Source organism: Cyprinus carpio, chromosome B19 (genome assembly GCF_018340385.1).
Source record: "Cyprinus carpio isolate SPL01 chromosome B19, ASM1834038v1, whole genome shotgun sequence".
Classification (NCBI taxonomy): domain Eukaryota; kingdom Metazoa; phylum Chordata; class Actinopteri; order Cypriniformes; family Cyprinidae; genus Cyprinus; species Cyprinus carpio.
The window spans coordinates 6,696,582-6,722,826 of record NC_056615.1 but is presented as its reverse complement, the minus strand read 5'-3'; the positions used below and the strand labels follow the sequence as shown (position 1 = coordinate 6,722,826).

Here is a 26,245-nt window from a genome sequence, read left to right as displayed (position 1 = left end):
AAAAAAAATAAAAATAAAAAATATTGGGTTTAAGCGCATTTTGTTCATGAATATGGTATTTTCCCATAATTACACATTCTTACTTGATCTCTTGTAGACCACTGATAAGATGTCACATTATACAGCACATTATTTGTGTTTATATATAATTTTTAATTATAATCCTGGTTAGTTAAATGTTTTTCTAATCAAGATTTTCACAATTGTGTTGGTGTGACACTCCATTTAAAGGGATGTGTTAGTAAAATATTTACAGAAACATTCATTATTATTATTATCATCATCATCATCATGTAGGTATTTTTAAACCGAAACGAAATCTCTTCCTGCTTCGGTTTCCACACGGAACGAAAAGCAGTTGGACACGGCGTGGGAAGGATTCGTAAACAAAACTTCAGTCGAGTGACGTTAGCTCGGTTTTTACTACAACCGAAGTGAAATATTATTCATATATGATTTAAAGTAAGACGGTATTTATCTCAAAGAGGTTGTTGTTGTTGTTGTTGTGGTTTACAGTATTTCAGCAGAAGTGTTGTATGGTAGCATAGCGCGTGACTGTTTTAAACCTAACGCTTGCTATCTCGCTTGTCTCTAGAGCTGTCCGGGAAAAACAACACAACATTCCAGAATTCATGCCATCTTATAACTTTAAATAGACCACGTTCGTTCTGTTTTCGAATCCATTTAGAATAGATACATTTAGAATTGTGAAACGCGGTTGATTTCGAAATCTGGGTGACTCAGACTTTCATCGCAGACACACAAAGATGTTGAAGTTTTTCGGATTCAAGAATGATGGAGCCAAAAAATCCTCTGAGAGAGAAACCGATGGATTTGTCATCATTGGTAAGTCATTTGACCATTAAAAAAAGCACATTGTTTGGTTAATGTTGCTCTAACACAAGAGGGCGGTATAATTCAATCCTCACATTTAAAGGGAAGGCTGTATTTCATCAGTAGGAAGAGATTTATCTTACTCTGTACTATGATTAATCAGGCCATAGTGCGTCCTATATTGGGGTTCTCTGTGCCCCAGTCTCCTGTACCTGGAGTGGATATGAATGTCCAGGGGCCGGTCAAATGATTTGACTTCGTAATCTTGACAGATACAGTGAAACCACATACCTCCTCCTTTTGTTGTGCTAGTTGCAGTAGTTAGGCTTTATGTGTTTATGTTTTCTGCTTGTCAGACAGCCCCACGGTTACATATATTTGCACTTCTGGCAGACAGGCAGCATATAATTTGCACTGTAACTATATTAGAGGGAATGTAGGTCAAAGGGAATGCGAGATCCCATGCTTCATAAAGTGCAGGATATGTTGACTGAGGGCTCGAGCCAGATTTGAAAAGCTCATTCCATGTGCCCATGTAGTTTGAGGAAATATTGCGAACCGGGGAATGGAAAATTACTGTAGAGTATTTGAGGATGGCTGGATGTTTGGCAAACTCGAATGCTTCTCCGATTTTAGGCAAACCGTGCTGTGAGAAAGCTTTGGAAATGAACAGAGTTGATGTTTATTCAAAGCCTGCCGTTTTGGATTGCCACTTAACTCTTGTGACATTCATTTGAACTGGTATTAAATTACTGCGTTTGCACTATTGTCCGGGTGTCAGAAAGGCTACAGTGATAGATAATAGAGTATATAAGCTCAACTCGTGATTTCATATTGATTTTAGAGTGCATTTGGATCTGGGACTAAATTATACAATAAATTATTTCTCATGTTTATTACTTATTCTTTATGCAAAGTTGCAGTATTATAAAATGATTATAAAACATTAATTTTTGAGTCATAATCTTCTAAGTACTTTCTCAGCATTTCAGGTTCATTTCGTAACTAAGTGATCTACTCAGTGTCTGTTTTGATGTTTGAAACCTCTTTCATTCACTCTTCATCATGAGTTTTAAGTAGTGCGCTTGGCAACAGGAACACAAAGTGTACATGATGTAACATTGTGTAATTAAACCGGTCCGGAGTGCAGCTTGCTTCGTGTGTCCCAGTCTCAGTACTTCGGGATAGAACTGAATGGAAGAAATGAACTTAACCCAAGCATGACTGCAGGATTCAAGTGCTCTGGCTCAACCGGAAATGGACAGAAACGTTTTCTCAGGCTGCGGCGGAATACACTTGTCAGTCCTGTTTGGAGCATTAAATATGGTTTGGTTATGAAACTACCTTATTCTTGAAGTGAATTGACGGTTTGAAATTTTTAGGAGTTTTTTAAAGCAAGTTCTTTTTTCGTGCATGAATGGAATTACAGTTGACAATTAGCCGTCTGTAATGTCATTGACTTGTGTATCATCAGGTGCATGTGGTTGGAGATCAAAAGTGTGAGCGGATCGCCTCCAGCACGTTAGACCAGGCCCATTTGACCTGGGTTTGTGGTTCAGTCCGGGTGACGAGGCTGTGGTGATTTTGCTGACAGCACATAAGGGAGACTTTATAGGCTTACGTTGCATTATTTATCTGTGCCACAGATCTGCTTCTCTTGGGGAAAGATATTCCTTGCTTTTGGCTTTGAAGTGCAAATGATACTTACTGACCATATGTGATTTGTAAAATAACAACAGTTGCTGTAAGGTAGGTGGGAGCTTAGTGAAGGCAGGGTCAGTTTGATGTGTTGCATGTTATAGCTCACGTCTCAAAGCAGTCGACTGCATTCGGCACATGCATTTCATCCTGTCTCAGGACTAGGGCTGGGCGATATATCTAACGATATGATGGTGTGCATATATTAAGTTTATATGGTTGTTTTATATAGATGCTTTTTATGCCTTTCTTAGAGCGTGCACACAAATATGCAATAGACAGAGCCGTAGTTCACTGACAAGGTACGCAATATCGCGTTGATTATCGAAGGCGATTCATCTGGGATAATGAACGCGATATTGCGTAGCTTGTCAGTGATCTACGGCTCTGTCTATTAAATGCCGCTCCATTCATGTTCACACTTTGACTGTACAATTCGAAGGCAACAGTGACAACATGGACAGTGCAAAGAAATAATAAGAGTGATAAAATATGATAAATGAATACAGATTTAGTGCTCTTGGAAATTGTATGCATTACAGCTAAAGTTGTACTGGCAATAGCGGTGAGTAGGTTTGTGTGTTTTCTTCCCAACGTTGTTTGATTAGGTTTAATATACCCTAATTACTAGTTTACAATAATTACCTCTGGTGAATGAATTCAATAAACATGGCTCCTGAATGTAAATGTGTCCATGTGCTCTCATTTGTTTCACTGCAATATAAAGCTGCATAAACAGATAAAGCACATTCCAGAAGAGCATGTGTTTAAAAAATCGGCCAACATAATGTGCAATATTGTCCAGTACAACCAAATTAAAGGGGACATAACACACACACAGTTTCACACAATCTCATGTTAATCTTGAGTACCTATAGAGTAGTGTTGCATCCTTCATATCTCCAAAGAGTCTTTAGTTATATCCTAATTATAAAATAAAGATACAGCTTTAAAATTTTTCCCATCCGAGCTAAGAGTAAGAAAGTCAAAAGCACTTCGTGAAAAAAAAAAAAAAGTTTTCCTTTTCAATACAAGTACAATATAACGTTAACCCCATCCCTTAAAACTGCCATGTCACTCATGCTTATCACATCGGTCACATCACATTTCCTAAGTCAGCAGAGTTTGTCAGTACTGTCAGACTCTAACGTAGCAGATTAAAAATGAATATCTTTCTGAGCTCCAGCAGACGGGAGTGCGGTGGTGGCTTGAGGCTGTTGAATGGTGATTTAACGCTACGTTGTCACCTAGTTGGTGAGATGCAATGCTATAAAGTAAATAAACAATGTCCCTGTCTTTTACTCTCACAATGAGCTTTTCATACTCTTTTGCTACATTATTAAGCCCTGATGATTTCTGGGATGCAGAAAATGCGGACAGAATCGTGGAATCCAGTCATAAAACGTAATTTACTCTATAACTTGGATTTTCACGGAATTTGTCATATTTTTAATGAATAAATACAAAACAAGTCAGTAGACTTAAATCAGATTGAGATATAGACTAGTGTCTGAATATTACCAGATTACCAGAAAAGACACAACACAGAATTTGTGGGGGGTGGGGGGAATATAGAAAAATTTATGTATGTACTGTATTCTATATACAACATCACCAGTCAAAAGTTTGGAAACACTTTCCATTTGTGTGTCCAAACTTTTGACTGGTGCTGTATAGGCATGGGCAGGTATGAGATTTTGATGTTTGGGGTCAAATATAGGACAGAAAATAGCTTATTACTTCTAAATTATTATGTTTGGATGTTAAAATCTTGATAACCTTTTAAGTGTACCTCAGACAACAGTACAAAATAATTAAAAAGGCAGTTCATGACCAAATTTCTCAAATCACTCAAATTTAGTTTCAATTACCCAAACTTTATTTTCAGTTTTGATTTTTGGCTAAAAAAAAAAAAAAAAAACTAAAGGAAGCTTTATTTTCTGTTCTGGTAAGAAATTTATTTTGGTGCATCACTACTTCCTTTTGGTATGGAGTGTCTTATAAGAAATTCACACTGAGAGAATGTTGCATCAAATTATATATTTGTTGGCATTAAAGATGGTAGTTTTAAACGAACAAATTTGTAACAAAAGTGAGCGGAGTACGTGTCCCACCACATGATGCAGTTGGAAACTACAGTCCAGGAGGAACAGCTACTAGTACCAACCAATACAAGGCCCCGGTGACCTCCAGTGATTATATCGCTTTGAGTGCGAATGCCCCTTGACACAAGTCATACAAGCTTTTTCTCAGAACATAAACAATGGCCAGCATCTCAGAGGGACTTATTTGTGCAGGTGTTGGTAATAACAGGGAGGAGCTGTGGTGTGTGTGTGTGTGTGTGTGTTAGTGAAGGCCCCAGAGACGAGCAGACGCTCACCAAGACGTGATTCTCAGGAGCAACAGGAAGAGGCTGGGTTTCATTTTCAAGGAGGAATTACACCATCTGCAGCTCCACACAGGGAAGAGCTGTAAACAACAGGTCCTGCGTGGAGGATGTCTGTATATATCATACATCGTTCTGTTAGTGTCTGGTTATGATTCCAAGGTGTTGCAGGTTTCTGTCAAGTAACATCGTTAATTGTGGCAGTAAGTACCCTGATGGACTAATGCTTCATAATCTGTTAATGTAATCAGAAAAAGTACTCTGTTAAGTGTAGTTAATCCACATTATTGTCTTGGCAGCGAAGGAAAATCAATTATTCTTGCTGAAAATCAAGCTGTTGCCGTGAAGGGGCCGTGATTGGCTTTCGGGCTCTCTGCGTGTTGAATAATGCGCCTTTCTTCTCTGATTGATTTTAAAATGATTCATTCTTTGTATTTTTTTGCTTTTCAGGTGAAACTGTTGAGGAGCAGCGACAGAAAATTCAGTCCGTGAACATTGAGCAGCACACAACAAATGTAATAGTACAACCATCTAAGGTGAGTTTGTTTCACTTTATTGAATAAACCGTTAATGCTGCAACCACCTAGTGATATTACAATAACTTTATTGTAACTTTGTATAAATTTGTATGGTATGATTTATACACATTCGTAAAGATGAAGGTCTACTCCTAACCCCATCCATTAACCATAAACATAAAATATGGGAAGAATCTTCATAAAGACTGAATAGTTATGTTGCCATCCACCCATTTTTATGCAAATTTTTGGATATTGCGTAAAATGCTAAGATGTGCATAAATTGTAAAATACACATACAAATCATGCACTTGCTTGAGTTGTGTGTGTATATATATATATATATATATATATATATATATATATATATATATATATATATATATATATATATATATATATATATATATATATATATATATATATATATATAATTTTCAATCCAATAAGATAATTCATAAACTAATGTATAAACTGCTATGGAAACTAAATAAATTCCTCAGTGTGCATCAAATAAAGTCATGTGACTTTGCCTCAACAGATCATGTGATTAGATAACTGAACTAACCAGTGCAGTGATCTCATTGCACACCATCTCATGTTATTTTAGTAATTTTGAGTCAAAGTTTGTCATCAAAATCATTTGGTCATGCCTAATCACCTTCTATAACCCATAACTGACAGCATTTGCATGCAAGACAACATGGCAGCATTTTTTGCATTTCGTCTAGTGCAAGACATTTGTTATGTTGGAAAAAAGAGCCACAGTCTTCCCCAGTTGCAGCAACTTTCATTTTATTATTGATATTCTAAGCCAGAAAGTGAGTATTATGTTATTTTGAACACATGGGATGGAAACAGTGCTTTATTCACAAGTTTTTTTTTAAACATTTCAGTAATTTTGCGCGTTAGTTAAATTCCAAACTTTGGATGGCAACATAGCTAATGGTGTACATGTTTGTTGAGAGAAAATGTGCTGTACTTTTTTAAGTGATCAAACTTATTGATTTTGACCTGGCGAATAATAAAACATTCAAACATTCGAATCAAGTTATGTTTTCAGTCTGATCCTGAAGAGAGTAACCAGATCTTAATGATCGCTCATAGAGTAATCAGTGTTAGTGGGCCGGCGTGATTTCCATATGCTGTGTGCTGGACGAGAGAGAAAGAGCCCCTTGAGTTGTGCTGGCCGAGCGGGTGACAGGTGCCAGGTGGCAGGACTGAACAGCGCCAACATGTGCTGCTGCCATTCAGCAATCTGTTCCACAGCACCGCCTGGAGACATGTGGCTAGTGAAAGACACTCAGTCTCACTCTTTCTCTTTGAATAAGAGGGGCTTTTGCAAAACCCATACGCCTGGAGTTATTGGAGTTGACTTATGAATGGGCAAAATGCTTTTTACAATCAGGTGGATGAAATAATGGACAAACCTCATAAAAGAAAGCTGTAAAAGAGGCCTGACAAATTGCAGTGAGATGTGAATTTCTTTACTTATGTGAGTTCCAAGGAAGTGACTGAAATACAGGTGCATTGGTCACAAGCAACCTGTCACTCACATGAAACCATTGCAGCAATCAGCAAACAACATCGATCTGATGATCCAATCAATTCCCAGTGGACAAAATCAAGTCCCACCCTACATTTTTTTTTTCTTGTTCAAGAAACTGTTTCACTCACGATAAGGAACAAATGATGACTGAAATGTCCATTACATGCTGACTTTTAGGGGAACGAAATTGACACCACATGCAAAACATGGACAAACATTGACAGGAACAAAATGACACTTCACAGGATAGCTGTTGAAACGCCACAAAAGCACATCCTCAGAAATGACCAGAGAGTTGAATCAGCAGCTCTGGGACTCAGTGGAACTGCAAAATGTGTCTTTTGAGCTACACAAAAGTGGAATTCATCACAGCTGCCATTCAGAAACCTTATTCAGATGCTTAAACGAATAGATGATCATTCTGATCAGTTATTTACCCTTGCGTCTTTCAAGACTGCTGTGATTTACGTTCGTACAGAATGTCCTAGCTACTCTTCTCCGTACCAGACCAAGAATTCAATTTCGAATGAATTAAATTTTAGTCTGTTTCTCATCATAGGGTTTCAAAGCACTTGGAATATAGTGCTCAACTCATATGGACTGCATTTGTTGTGCTCTTTAGCCTCAGGGCTTGACAGTTTTCAATCACATCCACTTTCATTGTATGGAAATTCAGAGTTCCACCTTATTTAGTTCAGTTAGTTATTTGGGTTTTGCTTCTCCCTCTCTGCTCTGCTCTGCTCTGCTTCTCCCGTACCGGTCTCATGTTACAGTAAAGAACTGACATTAATGGATTATTATTCTTTGTCTGACATGTGTTTGGCATTGATATAAGACAAACAGGAAAGGTAAGAGTGTGAAAGCACCTCCACAACTCTGACAACCAGCACCAGACACACCAGCTTAAGTCTCAAAGCTTTGCTCGTTTAATCACAGACAAACTAACATCGTTTTGTGCATCTAGTATCATATTTGACCATAATTAATAATGCACAGAAATGACTGTCTATTACTGGTGTTTTTTAGCTGATTAGTATTTTTTTGATGATTGGACAGTTTAAAAGAACAGCATTAAATTGTTTGTAAGATTATAAACGTCTTTACTTTTTTTTAATTGAAGTCTTACTGACCCCAAACTTTTGAACAGTAGTGTAGTTGAATGAGAATCATTTACAGTGATTTAAAAATGATTCGCTCCAATTTACAAACAGTTTTAAACCAGTTATTATCTATGTACTGTACTCTATGCACGTGTGCCTCATTACTTGTGTTAAAGTGTGAAGTTCAGCTCTAGTTGTGGTACAGCATGTGACTTCCTTCATCGAGATGTTTCAGGCCTGCAATGACTCCTCATCCACCTCAAACAAGACCAGATTTCTCATCTCTGTGGCTGCAGCTTTTGCTCTTTTTGGGGGGTACTGATATGAGCCAGATTTTATAGATCATAAAATTCTTTGACTCATTCCTGCAGTCATAACAGTAATAAAGAAACTAATATCTGACATATATCACCCAACCTTGATGAAAATGAGTAAAATCTGAACTCAGCCAGCATTAATGAGGATTTAAAGAGCTTGCTCGCAGTGGCAATTTGGTAAATGGCACAGTAGTTGAGTCACACATGCTGTGATGTATATAATAACAGTGCTGCTCCTCAACAGATCTGGCTTCTCAGTTTTCACTGAGGATTTTTTTTTCTTTTTGTTTAGCCATCCAGTGCTGGGAGCAGAGGAATTACAGAGACGAGTCAGCCTTCCTCCCAGCCAGCGTCTGCCAAGATGTCCTCTGAAACACACGCTGTAGACGCCACCCCGGCCCTCCCTGAGCTTCTAGGAGACATACCTTTCACTTTAGCTCCACACATCCTGGCCATGCAGGCGGGCCTGCCCTTTGTAACAGATTTCACCTTGCCTCACAACATAAATGACAAACTAGCCAACTTTCGTTATGACTTCACCTTGGAGAACTCAGTGCTTTGTGAGCCGTGACTCTTTGCCCATCAGTTATATCACTAAACACGTGGTGAACTATGAGCCTTTCCTCTTTAACCGTTGGCCTCTTAAATAAACCAAGATCTAGTTTAGCTGACAGAAATCAGTCACTGTCTAAACAGTGTTGGGCTCGACTGAACATATTGTCCTTTTAGTTAGCATCAAGATGGTTTATCATCTCTCAGGGTCTTGCACTTGATTGTGAGATGAGCATTACTGTCTTGTTTTAATGCAGTAGACGAGTATTTATAAGATGACCTGCAGCTTTACGTTTTTCAAATGTAGTTCAAATTTTACGGGTGTAAAATCTGTGCAATTTAGCATTTCGACTCTGCAGGGTCCTGTAGCATAAGATGATATGCTGAACTGAAATAGGGTTGTTTTGAAACTGCTGTGTTTCTAAGTAGTGGCTTTGGGCTGTTTGATGTTTCAGACGTCCGGTCTGTGTTGGCCTTCTTTAGTTTTTCCTTACTTCTGCAAAGACTCACTGTTATTTACAGAATCAGTTTTAAGGTCATTGACTGAAAGCAGTCATAATGCATAGGAAGTGTATTTTATAGTAATCTATCTCTCAGTGATGTTTAAACGTATGTAAAATAAATAACTCAGTAATAGAAGAATTTTATTCAAATACAAATTATATTTAAAAAAAACAATCCCTGTCTGCTATTGGTCAGTCAAACAGATAGTCCCGCCCTAAACAGTCACTGTTGCTTGAGTCAGATGGCTGGTTGGGATGTGCAAACAGAACAATGTCCTGATACTGTAGTGTTTTGCACTTTTCAGGATAATCGAGATAGAATATAGCTTACTTGTAGTTGTCTCTGCATATAATGCAGGGATATTAAGTATTTTTACATCACAAAAATGACACATCAATTTAAGTTACTTATGAATGGATTGCTCTTAAAATCCCGAGACAGACATTGGAGGGCTTTTTATAAATAAGCCAATATCATATCTCTTTGTTCGTAAACGTGTTTTTTTTTCTTCTGTTTGTGTGAATATGCATACCTCGACTGGTGTTGTGTGGTTTTAATGCATGACGTTTTGAAGTTCTGCTTAAACATGACACACCCCATTTTGGGAGGCAGATATGTATTCTGAACAAAGTTTGATTGCAAAAACATGCACATGGGTTTTAGTAGGATTTACTGTTCTGTTTGAATAGGCCACACGGTTGTTGAGCTGTTTTTTCTTGTTTTTCTTTTATCTGAATTTCAGTTAATGGATGGGTTTCATCAGTGCGTGCTGCTATTTACACAATGCACTCAGGAGTTTAACTGTGTTTCCTTTATATCCTCTGTACTTCACTTGATAGCAGTTGATACCACTTCATATCTCACTTTTGTTTATTAAAAAATCTTTTATTAGTCTGTGTTTTGATTTGTCTTTCTTTCCGACTTGGTTATTTTATCTAAGCTTCTTCCGGATGTATCTTTTTGACTTATCCTTTTCAAAAATGTACTGAAGTAATCAAAGTTGTGTTTGCTCTATAAAAATGTATGTAAAATAATTTAATCACCTTAACTCCTTTGTTGGATTCCTTATTGAGTCATATCTGGAACAGAATTCTTCATTTTTCTGATCCCACATGATGTTTAAATTCTGAGCATGCATTATAATGGTGTTTCATTAAAATCTTATTTGATCACATTGTTTTGGTGCAGTTTGCTGTTTTGTATATTCATATCTTGTAAATATAATTCAGCACATCTAAGGATTTATCACAGATTTCCTACAGAGTACATAAAAAGCAAAAATGTGACCCTGGATCACAAAACCAGTCATAAGTTGCACAGTTATATTTGTAGCAATAGCCAACAATACATTGTATGGATCAGAATTATACATTTTTCTTTTATGACAAAATCATTACGATATTAAGTAAAGATCATGTTCCATGAAGATATTTTGTAAATTTCCTACGGTAAATATATCAAAACTTTGATTTTTGATTAGTAATATGCATTGTTAAGAGCTTAATTTGGACAACTTTAAAAGCGATTTTCTCAATATTTTAATTTTTTTGCTCCATCAAATTCCAGATTTTAAAATAGTTGAATCTCACCAAATATTGTCCTATCCTAAAAACCATACATCAATAGAAAGCTTATTTATTCACATGTATAAATCTCAATTTCAAAATATGGACCCTTGGTTTTGTGGTCCAGGGTCACAAATGTAAAGGTTAACCAAATTGTCAAATCTAAATTTAAAACATGTGACAACTTGCCCCAGTCTGACATTTTTATCCTGACAGCTTGAGTTAAAATTGTAAGTTGACCCTTGTCTAAATGTATGTCAGTGTGGTTCACTAGTTTGCCCAGTAGATGCATGAAAAAAAACCACAGACTGTATGGAAAAAAACATTTTTCTACGTGGTTGAAACCATCATATGAAAACCACTGACAGAGAAACGCACATTATACTGCTTTACTTAAAACATTAGTTTGAGATACAACACTTGTGACAACTAACCCCAGCCTCTCTTAAATGTCTTCTCACGCTTTTTGCATTGCTTACAGTTAAGTCCATTACACTGACCATCTGTGTTATTATCATAGACTGTAGGTTATTATCTAGTACTAATGTTTGCGCCTTCAGATTAGTTAGTCAGTTTGCAATCCCAACCAATAGCAAGGCAGAATCCCAAACGTTCTAAACCACAATGAATCCATTAGCTCTCTCCAAGTCCATCATTTTCGCCAGACCAATCATATTTTAGCTCGTTCATGCGACGCACCAATCAGAGGCCGCGCTCCCGCCGGACGCTCCCGCCCACGCGTCTCAGTGACTGCGCCGCTGGAGGGCCTGTCATTTGGAGTAACACCAGGCAAAAGAGGGGCGCTGAGACACACGACAGTCGGGATAAGCGTCAACTTTTTTTTTTAGGTTTCCAGACTCGGATGAACTCCTCCTGACACATTTTAAAGACTAGTCAGCGTCAGCCAAACATCTGCATGACTAAAGGAGCAAAACGACGTTCAGGGAAACTAACGTACATTGCTACAAACTCAGCGCACTAACCGACAAACCGAAGCTGCGCACTACACTAACATTCTAACGGTTATAGAAGTTTAATTAATGACTGAAGTTAATTAATGCCTGGGGAGGAATTTATTCGCGTACTTAGCGGTGAAACTACCACATAATAAGATTCAGTCATGTCAGCATCACCTGTGCACTCAGCTCGGGTCAGACGCAGCAATGACGGGTCCCCCATCAACGGCTCCTCTTCCTCCTCCTCTTTAGCATCATCATCCTCATCCTCCGCCGGCAACACGAGCCGGTTGCAGCCCATTCGCGCCACGGTGCCCTACCAGCTCCTGCGTGGAAATCAGCAGCACAGCCCAACCCGCCCTCCCGCGTCCTCCTCCTCCTCCTCCTCCTCCATCTCAGTCGCAAGCAACACCGAACCCACAGCATCAGCCCAGCACCGCAGCCCCAGTCCCGGCAGCCCGGCAGGAAGCGGCTCGCTGGACGCTCGGCTGATCCCGCGGCAGAGGCGCTCTCCTCCGGAGCACAGGAGCTCACCGGAGCGCTGCCCTCACTCACCTGTGCTTAGAGGTAAACAACAGGCCTGCTTCAACAACTGCCATTCATTTAACCTAAGCATCTTCACATACGCTGCTGCTGTCGTCTTTAATTGGGTCGAGCTGTTTATCATGAAAACAACATCCACTGTTATTATAACAGAAACGCGAGGTTTATAAGGATTCTAGATTCATATACAGTGAGTAATTACATATATAAAATGCTTTAGACCCAATTAGCTAAATCGTATTGCAGCCAAACGCGTTAATATAGAATGTAAATACTAATGGTGTTTGTGCGTTATGTCCGTGGCTGTGTCTTAAAACGTAGCGAGCTGTATCCAACGTATTAACCTGCAGACGTCATTTGGAACGCTTTTCGAACGCGTCCTGCGCGCACGCCCCCCGTGAGATGACGTCTATGTAGTGAGCTCGCTAGGATTTGAGACACATCCCGCGCTGGTTCTGCTCCTGCTAAAGCTAGCGCTGTTGGAGCGGCGCAAACACACACGTAACTCCTGATGTTTGCGTTATTTCTGTGTTTCCGGTCCTATATAAGATGGTATACGTGTTTCTCAGGGTTGTAGTTAATTCGCAGTTGATTACCGAGGAGGGATGGAAAGAATTAGGTGGATAATTGGAGGCTGAGTGTGTGTGTGAAGGCCACACAGGGGGCCTCGTCACAAACACGCAACCTCAACCCCGCTGTTCTGCTTCATATCACACTATTATGAAACATAAGAGGTGCTAATTGAGCGCCTAAAGCTTTATTTAAGCATTTCTATGGGTACTACTTTATATGCTGACTGTACAGTAGCCTATATTAAGCATAAATGAATGAGAATGACATCTAAGAATCTATTCATTTATTCCCAAGAATGCATTATCATATTGATATTCAGGCCAAAAAAACATATTTACTGCATTACTACTTAGTGACTTGGTATTAGACACCATTGTCGTTAAAAATAAATTGGTTTATGAGGATTTAACAATAATAATTAGGCACCAGAAATCTATTTTGACCACTAATCTATCCAGAGATCATATATATATATATATATATATATATATATATATATATATATATTTATATATATATATATATATATATATATACACACATACATATATATATAATATGTCAACGATTTGTGCACTTAAGAATTACACTTAGAATTTATTCCATTCGATTAATTCATTACAGAATATTAAACCAAATATAATTTGTACATAATGTAGTCACGTTCAGACAGTGAGTCCGAATACTTTCTGAAGTCAGTGTATATGAAAGGAAGCTTTCAAGTATGAATCCCTGGACATTGTTTTGATCTTCGGTTATGAATAGGTGTTTGTGGTAAGAGAAGCAGGTTAACGGTGAATGTCCATCTCTTTTGATTATATTGTGAGGAGAATCTTAAAGCTCTTCGAAGGTAACAGGAAGTGCGTCTCATTTGAAGTAAACGTGTATTATGATGGCAGGGAACATGAGTAATATTTCATCACGACTTTTCATGATGATTCATTGTGAAGTAATTTCTGAATTGCAAGAGAAATATGGCAAGAGACTTCAACCCTATTAATTGACTAATATCACAACATTAATTGGCACGTTAATGAGTGCAATATGAGTAATATGTGAAATATCATTAGTGTTTTTATGAAAGATTGTTCTTGGCTGATGAGAGTGTATCTGTTTTTATTATTAGTACGCTCTCATCATTACAGAAATTCAGGAAGCAGATCTAATGTCTGTTACTCGGTTTAAATGTTTGCTTGCCTTTCATTAAACTTAATATGCCAAGAAAGCTAACTTTCTTTTCTGAGTTCCTTTGGTTTAGACATTTTTGTTTCTAATTTTAAAAGAAGACAGGCACCGGAAAAAACATAAAAAATAAAATCTTCCTCTACCATTTAAGTTTGAATTACTCTTTGAAGTTCTCTCTGGATTTTAATGCAGTGCACAGAACACTTATATTATCTTATTAATGTATTTCTAAGTGATAAAAGTGTTATATTTATTATATAATTAAATTATTATATATATATTTTTTTCATCTTATATTTATTGTTTAAGTTTATATTTATTTTTTAATATTTTACTCATTAATTTATAATGTGTAGCACTGCTCAAAGTTGATATAATAGGGACATTATTATTAATTTGTAATTATTCAGCATCAGGAGTTTAGGTTAAACAAGTATACATTTAGGGAAAGTCACTTCAAAATTTCACATTGAATCTTTGTAGTTATTTGTGAAATTTACTAGACATTTCTGAGTGAAAATTGTTTTTTAAAAAATCCTACAATCCAACAAACAATTGTTCGTGTTAAACACTTCTTTTCATATTGCATCTTAATATTTAGCTAAGTAATTCATTAGTAGGTTGACTGCTCTAAAAGCTTTAAACACTTTTTATACTTCTACTGAAACCTTTTGAAAGTCTGGATAAACTAGTCAACCTCTCTAAGCGCCTAGTAAAAAGTGTGACCCATCCCTAATAAAAGCCCGTAAAAGCATGTTTAAAATTACACAAGAATTTCAAAATAATTTTAGTTTCACAGTTAAAATGAATCACACTGCATGAGACACAAAGTCAGCTACCCACTGACAGAAAAGGGGTTTTAATTTACAGTAGTTTCTTGTAATTACAGAAGCCGTCAAAGATTTGTGGCCTTGAATTCTTGACTTTTGCTGTGAGTTAAATGAACAGATATTTTTAGAACTGTAACTCTTGTTTCAGACATGCTGTCTGTGAGCTCTCATAATTCAGTTTCGTGTTGAGCACTATTCATTTAATGGACCGTGAGTGTAGACTGGGTGAGTTAATTTCTTCTGTTGTGCTTAAGCTTTTGTCTTGTTCAGTATTTTGTCTCAGGCTTTGTGTTGGAGTGCTGTTAGGTAGCAGCGGTCTGACTCAGGCCTGTTATCACACACACACACCCCTCTCGGAGCAGCGAGCATTATTATGACAAAACACACACTCTGTCTCGCTTCTGTCCTCTACAACATATGCTAGACATATTTGAAATAGATTACAGTGCATAAAATATCTATTTTTATCAGTTTCCAAGTTGACCTTCTGTGCCAGAAAGGACTAGTACTATCTAGAAAGGCTAATAATCATGTGTTACTTATTATATGTAGTGCATACTCCTCTGCAGTGAATGGGTGCCGTCAGAATGAGAGTCCAAACAGCTGATAAAAACATGACAATAATCCACGCCACTCCAGTCCATCAGTTAACATCTTTGAAGTGAAAAGCTATTGTTTGTAAGAAACAAATCCATCAATAAGATGTTTTTAAACTGTTGCTTCTGGGCAAAATATAAGTTCACTATTCAAAATATTGCTTTCTTCTTTAAGAAAGTCATCTTGTCTGAGTCAAGAGAGAAGTATGTACAAATCAAGCACTGTTTACAAGCAACAGCATTTGTTTCTTAGAAACGCAGCAGCTTTTCGCTTCACAAGATGCAAATTGATAGACTGGAGTTGTGTAGATTACTTGTGGATTATTATGATGTTTTTATCAGCTGTTTAGACTCTCATTCTGACGGCACCCATTCACTGCAGAGGATACATTGGTGAGCAAGTGATGAAATGCTAAACTTCTCCAAATCTGTTCTGATGAAGAAACAAACTCCTCTACTTCTTGGATGGCCTGAGGATAAAGAGTAAATTTTTAGCAGATTTAACTTTTTTCTTTTTTTTTTTTTTTGGTGAACAATTCCTTTAAATTATAAGAAACCCCACAAACATTTACAGGGGTGTTTGCCATCGTTTTACTTTACAGTGAGTGTTTATCGTGATGTGAAATATTATTATTTAAACAGCACAACTTTACAGTAGGTAACAAATGTAACACCATACATGTTTTAGACATACTGGTGTGTTTCTTTGTGTTTATTTTAAAGCTTTTAGCTTTGAGGTACTATCAAATTATCAGTAATATAATAGTAATATATAGTAGTTCAATATCTGATTAATTGCATTCATTAATCTACGATATGTAGTTCAGTCTGGAAATATCTCTGCTTCAGGCTTTTCCACATGTGCCTCTTGCCCTGACTTCACTTCTTATTTGCATTAATTATTAAATAAAGGCTATTTCTAGAATATAAGTGTTTTTGCACCATAAAGCATGCAGTGTCATCAGAAAAGACTTGTTTCCTACTTTTAGCATATTTAATTTTAGTACAGCTGCTTTACACAGTTCTACCATATTGTAGAGATATGGTTGACTTTATGGAATTATTTTGTCATTATATTTGCAAAAATATGCAGAACCTTAATCATAAACCCTACATTGTGTTTTTAATATATGACGTTTTTTCAAAGGCACTGCAACAACAAATTATTTTAATTCAAGTATTAAATTGTTTTATGCTTGAGAATATATATATATATATATATAAACGAAAATATTTAAACATGGAAATACATTTTCCACAAAAGGTATTTGGACACTTAAGATACACAATTTGTCATTGTTACATTAGTTAGAGCATTTATGGAAATATAGTAGCAAAACACTTCTAGCAAAAAAAAAAAAAAAAAAAAAAAAAACCCTCACCAGCTGCAAGCTCTGACTCAGTTTTGCTAATGACTATAATCTTGTATTGCATATGCAGTACCACACATTAGTTGTTCCAGTGCTTTAATTGCCACCAAAAAAAAATAAAAAGTTTTTGTAGACCTTACATTATGAACAATATTCAGTGGGTAATGCATACCCACAATATGTATAATATACAGTCAAACCAAAATTTATTCACTAGTAAAAAAAAAAAAAAAAAAAAAAATTATTTATATATATAAAAAAAAATATATATATATATATATATATATATATACATATATATATATATATATAATTAAAAACTTGTGATTATAAAAATTATATCTGGTGTCTGAATAATTTTTGGTTTGACTGTATAAGGTCATATAAAGTAAAAAAAAAAAAATCTATAAATAACAAGTGATCATTTGCAATTATATTGCTATATTTGACATTTAAAATACCTATAAGATACAAATTATATTATCAGTATAACAATTTGATTTAAGATGTTTTAGTATTTGCTTTTGCTACTTTTTTACTTTTGCTTTAATGACAGTTTAATGAGCAGTTTTGTTTAAAACCTAATGTTCATGTTCTCTTGCATGATATGGGATAATCCAACAAGCATCTTGAGTTTCAGTGGAAGAATAAAATCTGACAGTCTGTACAAAGTTTGGATGGTTAATTTCGCCTATATTCTTATTGGACTGACCAAGAAATAGTGCGGAATCCTAAATGGTTATATGATCTGAAATTTTTATAGTCCAAAAGTGAATGAGGATTGTCTGAATACTGTGGTGATGTTGTTGTGATTTAAAATGTGACGAGCGTGGGTGAGTTCGTTTGAGAGCAGCGAACACTCGAGCGTTTGGAGGGGAAAAGTTCACATTTGCATGTCCCCCTGCCTCGCGCTTCATTTTTGTTTCCTTGCGTGAAACGCTTTGCTCAGCCCAACAGCACTCCGACTGTGCTGATGGATGTCGTACAATAGCGCCTGTGTTTTGCAAATCGACTCCCAACAGGGACTGTATTTACCTCTGAAAGCCTTAAACTTCAACATATTCAGTGTTCATGATGTGGCTCACACTTCCTTTTCCTTGGCTGTCAGACTAATGCGTTATATCCCGCTGAATAAAGTTTGCTCACCCCACTTTACCTACAGTAACCCAATCACGAGCCAATGCCAGGAGCAGTGATCATCAATTCCCATTAAATCATATTAATGCCATAAAAGAATTCCAAACATGTGAAGACATCATAACCTGCAGGCTGCAATTCTGCAGCGAAGCAATTACTTTGTTTTATTTCCCCACCGTGCAGCGAGCTAAACCACCTGTCCCTCATCTAATATGACCACAGCTCCGAGCCAAACTGGCTGTATTGAGATGATGTTTGTCAAAATGTGATTGTGTGAAAAACAACAGAAGGTCTTTCAGTGTTCGTCCACCCACACATGCTCTCTCTCGGTTTGCAAGTGCAGTATTTTACTGAATGTCACCTCTTACACATTTACTAACGGCATTTACTGTGCCGCTCCGTTTATCACTCACAGCTTTCAGAAACAGCACGGCTAATGGATAAAGCTGATAATAATTCATAATCACAATAATCAACAACACAAAAGACTGTGCTGTGACATCACTTTATTTTAACCCTGTAAAACATAAAATTATAGTCAGAAAAAAATAAATGGAACAGTTTATTAAACGTTTAAAATATTTTTAAATATCTTTTAAAAAGTGTTTTTGTTGAGTATCATATTTGATACATCAGGCTTTTAAAGCTCATATAGGAGAATATGGAGCTCATAATAAAAAAGGGAAAAAACTGAGCTAGAATATGCAATTTGGTGCAGTTGCTGATATTAAAATGAACTAAAATGAGATTACATTTTGATAGCTTGTAAATTGTAATGAATAAATCAGTTTTTATAAAAGTATAGCAGACTGCTTACATGGAATCATAAATATCAGTTGCCACTTATATATTTCACAAAAAAATGTCTTAGTAGGATATTTATGTCCTTTGTTTTATGATCAAAGCTGTTGTTTTTTTATTATAGGAGGCAAAACATAATACAATGCAATGCATTGGTGATTGAGAGATGAACAAATAAACATTCCTCAAATGATGGATCATATTTGATAATAACATATTACATGATTTTTCAAAAACGATTTATGTATAATTAAGTAAACCTTAGTTGCTTCGGATCATCTTGGAACAGTACTAAAAATATGAGTTATTCATATATTTACTTTGTAAAAATTATTAAAGTTTTCACAGCAAAAAGACATGTAAACCATGACCTGATGGGGAAAGTTTTTACAGTTTTACTGAAAGAAGAAAAATATCCATATTCAAAATGTAATAATCACTTTAATGTAGCTTGCGCCAACAGTTGTACACAGAAGTAGTTCCCGGAGCATGACGTATGAGGTCGGTGTTGTGCATGCGCTGGTGAGTCTCATGAAAACCAACGTTTGATTACAGGATCAAAAGAAGCAAAGTTTCCTTACTTTAGCAAAGGAAAACCAGTCTCCTCTTGGCTTATATCAAAAATCTTCTACATTCTTCTTTACAAATCCTTGTTTTGTACTTCTAAAAAGTGACCATTGTTTTGTTTTGATTTCTCCGCTGTGTTTCCGTGTGCGTCACTTCTGAGCAGCACATGCACAAAGCTGACATCGTACGTAATTCCCCCGGAACTGCTTCATTTTCAACAGTGAGCGCAAGCTAGATTCAAGTGATTATTACATTTTAAATATGGATATTTTTCTTACAAAAACACAATGAGGCCTTTGTTCACCCCCAGGAGCCATGTGAGACACTTTTTTTTATGGATGTTCGCTTTTTATTTAACTTCTTTTGGATTGAAGCAATGCAACACCCGTTGACTGCAATGATAAAGCTTGAAAGATCAAAGACAGTTTTTTATATAACTCCGACTGGATTCGTCTGAAAGAAGAAAGTCATGTACACCTAGGATGCCTTGGGGGTGAGTAAAACAGCCAAATTTATATATATATATATATATATATATATATATATATATATATATATATATACAGGTGCATCTCAATAAATTAGAATGTCGTGGAAAAGTTAATTTCAGTAATTCAACTCAAATTGTGAAATTCATGTATTAAATAAATTCAGTGCACACAGACTGAAGTAGTTTAAGTCTTTGGTTCTTTTAATTGTGATGATTTTGGCTCACATTTAACAAAAACCCACCAATTTACTATCTCAACAAATTAGAATATGGTGACAATCAGCCAATCAGCTAATCAACTCAAAACACCTGCAAAGGTTTCCTGAGCCTTCAAAATGGTCTCTCAGTTTGGTTCACTAGGCTACACAATCATGGGGAAGACTGCTGATCTAACACTTGTCCAGAAGCAACCATTGACACCCTTCACAAGGCCACAAACATTCAATGACAAAGAAGCTGCCTGTTCACAGAGTGCTGTATCCAAGCATGTTAACAAAAAGTTGAGTGGAAGGAAAAAGTGTGGAAGAAAAAGATGCACAACCAACCGAGATAACCGCAGCCTTATGAGGATTGTTAAGCAAAATTGATTCAAGAATTTGAGTGAACTTCACAAGGAATGGACTGAGGCTGGGGTCAAGGCATCAAGAGCCACCACACACAGACGTGTCAAGGAATTTGGCTACAATTGTCGTATTCCTCTTGTTGAGCCACTCCTGAACCACAAACAACGTCAGAAGCATCAACAACAAGAGACCAAAACAAGAGACCAAAAAATGCAGATAAGCTGAAGGCCACTGTCAAAGAAACCTGGGCTTCCATACCACCTCAGCAGTGCCACAAACTGATCTCCTCCATGCCACGCTGAATTGAAGCAGTAATTAAAGCAAAAGGAGCCCCTACCAAGTATTGAGTACATGTACAGTAAATGAACATACTTTCCAGAAGGCCAACAATTCACTAAATTTTTATTTTTTTATTTTTTATTGGTCTTATGAAGAATTCTAATTTGTTGAGATGGTGGGTTTTTGTTAAATGTGAGCCAAAATCATCACAATTAAAAGAACCGAAGACTTAAACTACTTCAGTCTGTGTGCATTGAATTGATTTAATACATGAGTTTCACAATTTGAGTTGAATTACTGAAATAAATGAACTTTTCCACGACATTCTAATTTATTGAGATGCACCTGTATATTATGAATTTAAGTGGAATTGCTAAAAAAAAACCTTTCTTTGAATAATCAAAGAAATAATAGATTCTTTGGTTAGAAACTTGTCAGTTAGTTGCAGCTCTAAAGCAGTCAGAGCGAAAGATGACGTGAAGATATTTCTCTTTCCATCTCTCAATCTGTCGGCCCTGTCCTGCTGTGGGGGTGTCAGTGTGCTCTCCTGAAACACTTCTTGGCATAAACCTGCCCTGCCTCTTTCCATCTGCTCTCAGGAAACTGTAAAACAGGCCGAGAGGAAGCAGTCCAGTGCCAGGCCTCCATGAGCAAATGCCTTCCACACTCACTGAGCAACATTTGGGCAAGGCAAACCACACGCCAAGTCAACCTCGGCCACCTCGTGTTTAACAATACCAGCTTGACATGCAAATAAGCATAGCTAGTGTGGGATAAGAATAAGCATTTGTTTTAGTGAATTAATGCTGAGGGCCACACAAATCTGGCTGCTTCAAGCTTTAGGCTTTATAGTGTGCATTTCTAATGCATTGCACAGTTTGATTTAAAAACAGTTTTTAACAGTAATTACAGGTGAAAGCTGTGGCATAGCAGTTAGCATACATGCTACAGCATGTTGAAATATGGCACAAAGCCTCGGTGTAGTACAAATGAGTCTTTTTAGGTTGTTGAGGGTCATGCACTAATATAAAATCTAATGAGAAATAAACACATTTAGGTTTCGAATGACATAAATTTAATTTCTGGGTCAACTATCCCTTTAAAATGATCCTGAATGTTCCTAGAAAATGCACATTGAAAACAATTAAAAGCATCAAATTCAACATCTTTGTACAGTAAAGTGCCACTTACTAGCAAGCCAAGTTTTTCGGCCATAAACCAAAGGCTAAAAAGACAGACCTATTTCACCTCAACTTCCTGTTTCAATAAGCATTTTGTTTGTTGTAGCAACTTGTAGTAGTTTTGTATAGCTGTCAGGCTACAGTAATCAATAAATTTGATGTCATACTGTTTTGAACATCACTGAATATCATTTGAACATTGAACATTAAACTTGATAATTCACATGTTTAATGCTTTTTACGGACCAATTCCTCTGTTAACACAGTCTGCAGTGAGGTTGTTTTTATATGTATAACAGATCTTGTGAATTCACTGCTATATCTGGCTTGAGTCCAGATGTCAGAGCCAAACGTTGATACAGTAAATCAGCATAAGCTTGTTTTACAACTTACTTAACCTGCTATCTGTCATTCACTCCCTCTCCTTAGCTTTTCATATTACATGAATAGAGAGATATTTCATCTTTTCATAAGTACTCAGTAATAACATGACTGATAACACTTTATAGTACTGTAAATTAATACCATTAATAAACATTATTACATTACTGTATATGATATTAGTTAAATACATATAACATTTTGAGCAATATTTGTATAAAAGCAAACATTTTTAGCATTTCTTCTACTGTAAGTGTATAATTGTCAATGCACTCTTGTTTGTCAGGTTAATATTCCTTTCACCAATGATAACCTAAAATTTCCTTTAATGTACATTTAAATGAATGCATGTCATGAAAATCAGATCAATTCATAACATATGAACTGCAGGTCCAAAACCATTATATTTATGAGTTACTACTGGAAGAAGTTAAAAGGCCTTGGAATATGATTTTCTGAATGAACGTCGTCTTTATAACAATGCACTTTGTGACAATTACTGGTTTTAAAGTTACTAAACATATTCAGTTTGCTGTTGAAATCCCTTTATTTTGTAGCTCAACGGGACTTCATAAGGAGTTAACATACATTTTCCAGTGACTCAGTCTCTAGTTAGGTACTTCCTAAAAAGCACACAGTGAGATAAGGGCCAAGTCTAAATATGTTCTTCTGGAATCCATTAGCTTTGCTCCGAATGACTCTGTTTATCACCATAGCAAAAGCGTCTCTCATACACACGTTTGTCTTTTAATGGTAATCTCATTCTGTGAATCCTGCTTAGTACCTTAGATCTAATTATTTACACCTGAGAACACGTGGTGTATGTTTTGCCCGCTTGCTCTGACATTTACTCATTTACTCTCATCTCCTTTATTCTCCTCTCAGTTTCTTTTTTACTGTCTCTGTTGGTTTCACTTGATGCTCGCTTTGCTTGTCTGATGTGGGCTTCACACCATGCAAACACATGGGCGATGATAATATAATTGAGGGAGGTGTGAACAGCTTTTGGCAACCTGCAACTAAGTGAGGTGTCATCTGGCTTAAAACAGCCTATTGTGTGAACCGACACTGTAGCTGTAAAATAAGCAGTCGGCTCGGGTCACCGCGTAATCGCACATTTAATGTACTGACTTCTCTCTTTAACATACTTTCTGTCAAAAGTCATTTTCAGTGTGCAGTTAGAGGTTGCATAGATGCACATAAGTGTGATATAAGATGCTAAATTGCTCTTTTGAGAGGACCAGACTGGAAGTTGCTGTTCAACCGGTCAAGAATGAAGATCGTACCTGTTGTTCTGGATTCATATGCTGGTTAGTGTTAGTCAAGTTGATCAGCTAAACTTTGCTAGTTTGGGACAAGCTGGCCAACTATTCCTCCAGCAACTGACTAGTTTATCAGTGTTGGTTGTATAGAAATGGTTAAAAGCCAAATGTTCTTTTGAGATGGGACAGCAAACTGATAGGACAGCCAACTAGTCATCCAGCAGCCAACTACTTGGTTGACTAGGGAGTTTTCTAGTAGTGGGGTTGGGCTGAAGCAAACAAAAATGACGAAATTTAAGATGATTCACCAGACTAGAATTTGCAAACAGGTCAAGGATACAAAGTTCACCAGTTGGTCTGGATTTATCGTGAATTTCCTTCCTGGTCCAGCCTGTCTTTTGCCAGTCTAGCTGGTGGGCTGGTAACTATCAAAATTCAAAATGCTAATAGTAAACATGGTTGATGGGAATGGTACAGGATGGCCAACTAGTCACCCAACAACCAACTATTTAGTTAGTATAGTTGACTAGTTAGTTGTACTAGTGGGGTCATACAGAACCAGTTATCTGATAAAGTGCAAAATTGTTCTTTTGTGATGCTTCACTGGACTAGAAGTAGCTGGTCAAACTGCTAGTGAAGCTGGATAGTGTAGTCGACGAGTGAGTTTACTAGTAGTGGAGTTGAACAGAAGCAAAAAAACATTATGAAATTCACAATGATTCATCAGACTAGAACATGCTAAAAGGTCAGGGATAAAAAGTTCACCTATTGGTCTGGATTTATCGTTCATTTCGATAAATGAAAGGATGAAAGGATACTGGAGTTTACAAGTAGTGGTGTTGGACAGCAGCAAACAAACATGATGAAATTCAAGATGATTCACCAGACTAGAACTTGCTAACAGCTCAAGGATAAAAAGTTCACCAGTTGGCCTCGATTTATTCTGAAATTCCATGCTTGTCCAGACTGGCTTATGCTAGTCTGGCTGGTAGACAAACATAGCCATGCTCTGTTGCCCATTAAAATTCTAAATTTTAACAGTGAATATGAATGATGGGAATGGGACAGGGTGGCTGATTAGTCATCCAACAACCAGTTACGTGGTTGGTGAAGTAGTATGTGTATCATGGCAGACAGATCTATAAATCAGACAAATTTCAAAATTGCTTTTTGCGATGATGATTCACCAGACTAGAAGTTGCAGGTCAAATGTTCACAGGAAACAAAGCCAAGCTGCTGACCAGCCAGACTATGGTATTGAATCTGGTTGATAGGGATGGGATAGATTATCTCACTGGTCCTCCAACAACTGACTAGTATATTAGTGTAGTTGTACAGAAGCACATAAATGATAAAATGCAAAATCGCTCTTTTGGTCTGATTTACCAAACTAGAAGGTCAAGGTGCTAGTGAAGCTGGTTGATAGGACAGCCAACTAGCCTAGTCATCCAACACAACTAATTACTTGGCTAGTGTGGTTGACTAGGGAGTTTACTAGTAGTGGGGTTGAACAGAAGCAAATAAACATAATGAAATTCACCATGAATTCACCAGACTAGAACTGGCCAACAGGTCAAGGATGCAAAGTTAACCAGTTGGATTAATTAATCCTGAATTCCCATGGTGTTTCAGCCTGTCTTGTGCTAGTCTAACTGATGGGCCAGCATAGCCATGTTGTTAACCATCAAAATTGCAAATTTTATAAGTGAATATGGTTCATGGGAATGAGACAGGATGACTGACTAGTCACCAACTGACTAGTCAGTTACATGGTTATTGTAATTGCTTTTTGAGATGATTCACAGAACTAGAAGTTGCAGGTCAACAGCTCAAAGGACACAGTTCACCAGTTGGTCTGGATTCATGCTTGTCCAGGCTGGATTATGCTGGTTAGTGTTAGTCTAGATGGTGGTCCAGCATGTAAATACTTTTGACAATCAAGTTGATGGAGATTAGTGGTCGACCGATATTGTTTTTTTGACAGCCGATGCCGATATCTTGGAAAGCAGGGATAGATAGCTGATATATATATATATATATATATATATATATATATATATATATATATATATATATATATATATATATATATATATATATATATATAATTTTTTTTTTTTTTTTTTTTTTTTTTAAATTAATAATTAAGAAATTTGAAATCATTTGGATTAAAAAAATAAATGTGTAAAATAAACATACTTTAGATGACAAAGTATTTTTCACAAATAAATATTTAATAAAAATCTAATTAAAAAGGAAGTACACACTGTAACCAACAGGGCACTCAGTATTATGGGAAGTTTGTGTTCATTGGGAATCATATTTTTAAATAAAGCCAGGGTAACACTCATTTTACATACAGCACACAGTGAAAATAACATGAATATGACGGTGGGCAAATGCAAAAAGTGCTGCATAATTTGAAATCACGAGTTCAAAGTTTAAAGCATTCAATTCACACGGACCGACCGTCACACAGAAAACACGTGATAATGCTGGATAAAAAGG

General features: G+C 36.6%; 3 protein-coding genes across 5 annotated transcripts in view; 2 read left to right on the top strand and 1 right to left on the bottom strand.

Annotated features, from left to right (window-relative positions):
- The window catches only part of LOC109085447 (atrial natriuretic peptide receptor 1-like), a 1,054,061-nt gene that overhangs the window by 605,190 nt on the left and 422,626 nt on the right, over window positions 1-26,245 (bottom strand). The window lies entirely within an intron of this gene.
- On the top strand, window positions 305-10,632 carry LOC109111441 (UBAP1-MVB12-associated (UMA)-domain containing protein 1-like). Of its 3 annotated transcripts, none has more exons than XM_019124380.2 (4): window positions 305-462; window positions 596-846; window positions 5,369-5,454; window positions 8,695-10,632. In XM_019124380.2, the coding sequence occupies exons 2-4, from the start codon at window positions 768-770 to the stop codon at window positions 8,971-8,973; spliced, it is 444 nt and encodes a 147-aa protein (XP_018979925.1). In that variant the 5' UTR covers window positions 305-462; window positions 596-767; the 3' UTR covers window positions 8,974-10,632. The 3 variants fall into 3 exon arrangements, with proteins under 3 accessions (XP_018979925.1, XP_042600713.1, XP_042600714.1); XM_042744779.1 differs by having other exon boundaries at window positions 349-470; XM_042744780.1 differs by lacking the exons at window positions 305-462; window positions 596-846 and adding an exon at window positions 4,449-5,121.
- The window catches only part of LOC109111440 (glucocorticoid-induced transcript 1 protein-like), a 36,445-nt gene continuing 21,411 nt past the window's right edge, over window positions 11,212-26,245 (top strand). Inside the window, exon 1 of the mRNA XM_042744768.1 lies at window positions 11,212-12,546. Within this exon, the coding sequence (XP_042600702.1) occupies window positions 12,144-12,546 (403 nt within the window). The 5' untranslated portion in view covers window positions 11,212-12,143. The remainder of the gene's footprint in view (window positions 12,547-26,245) is intronic.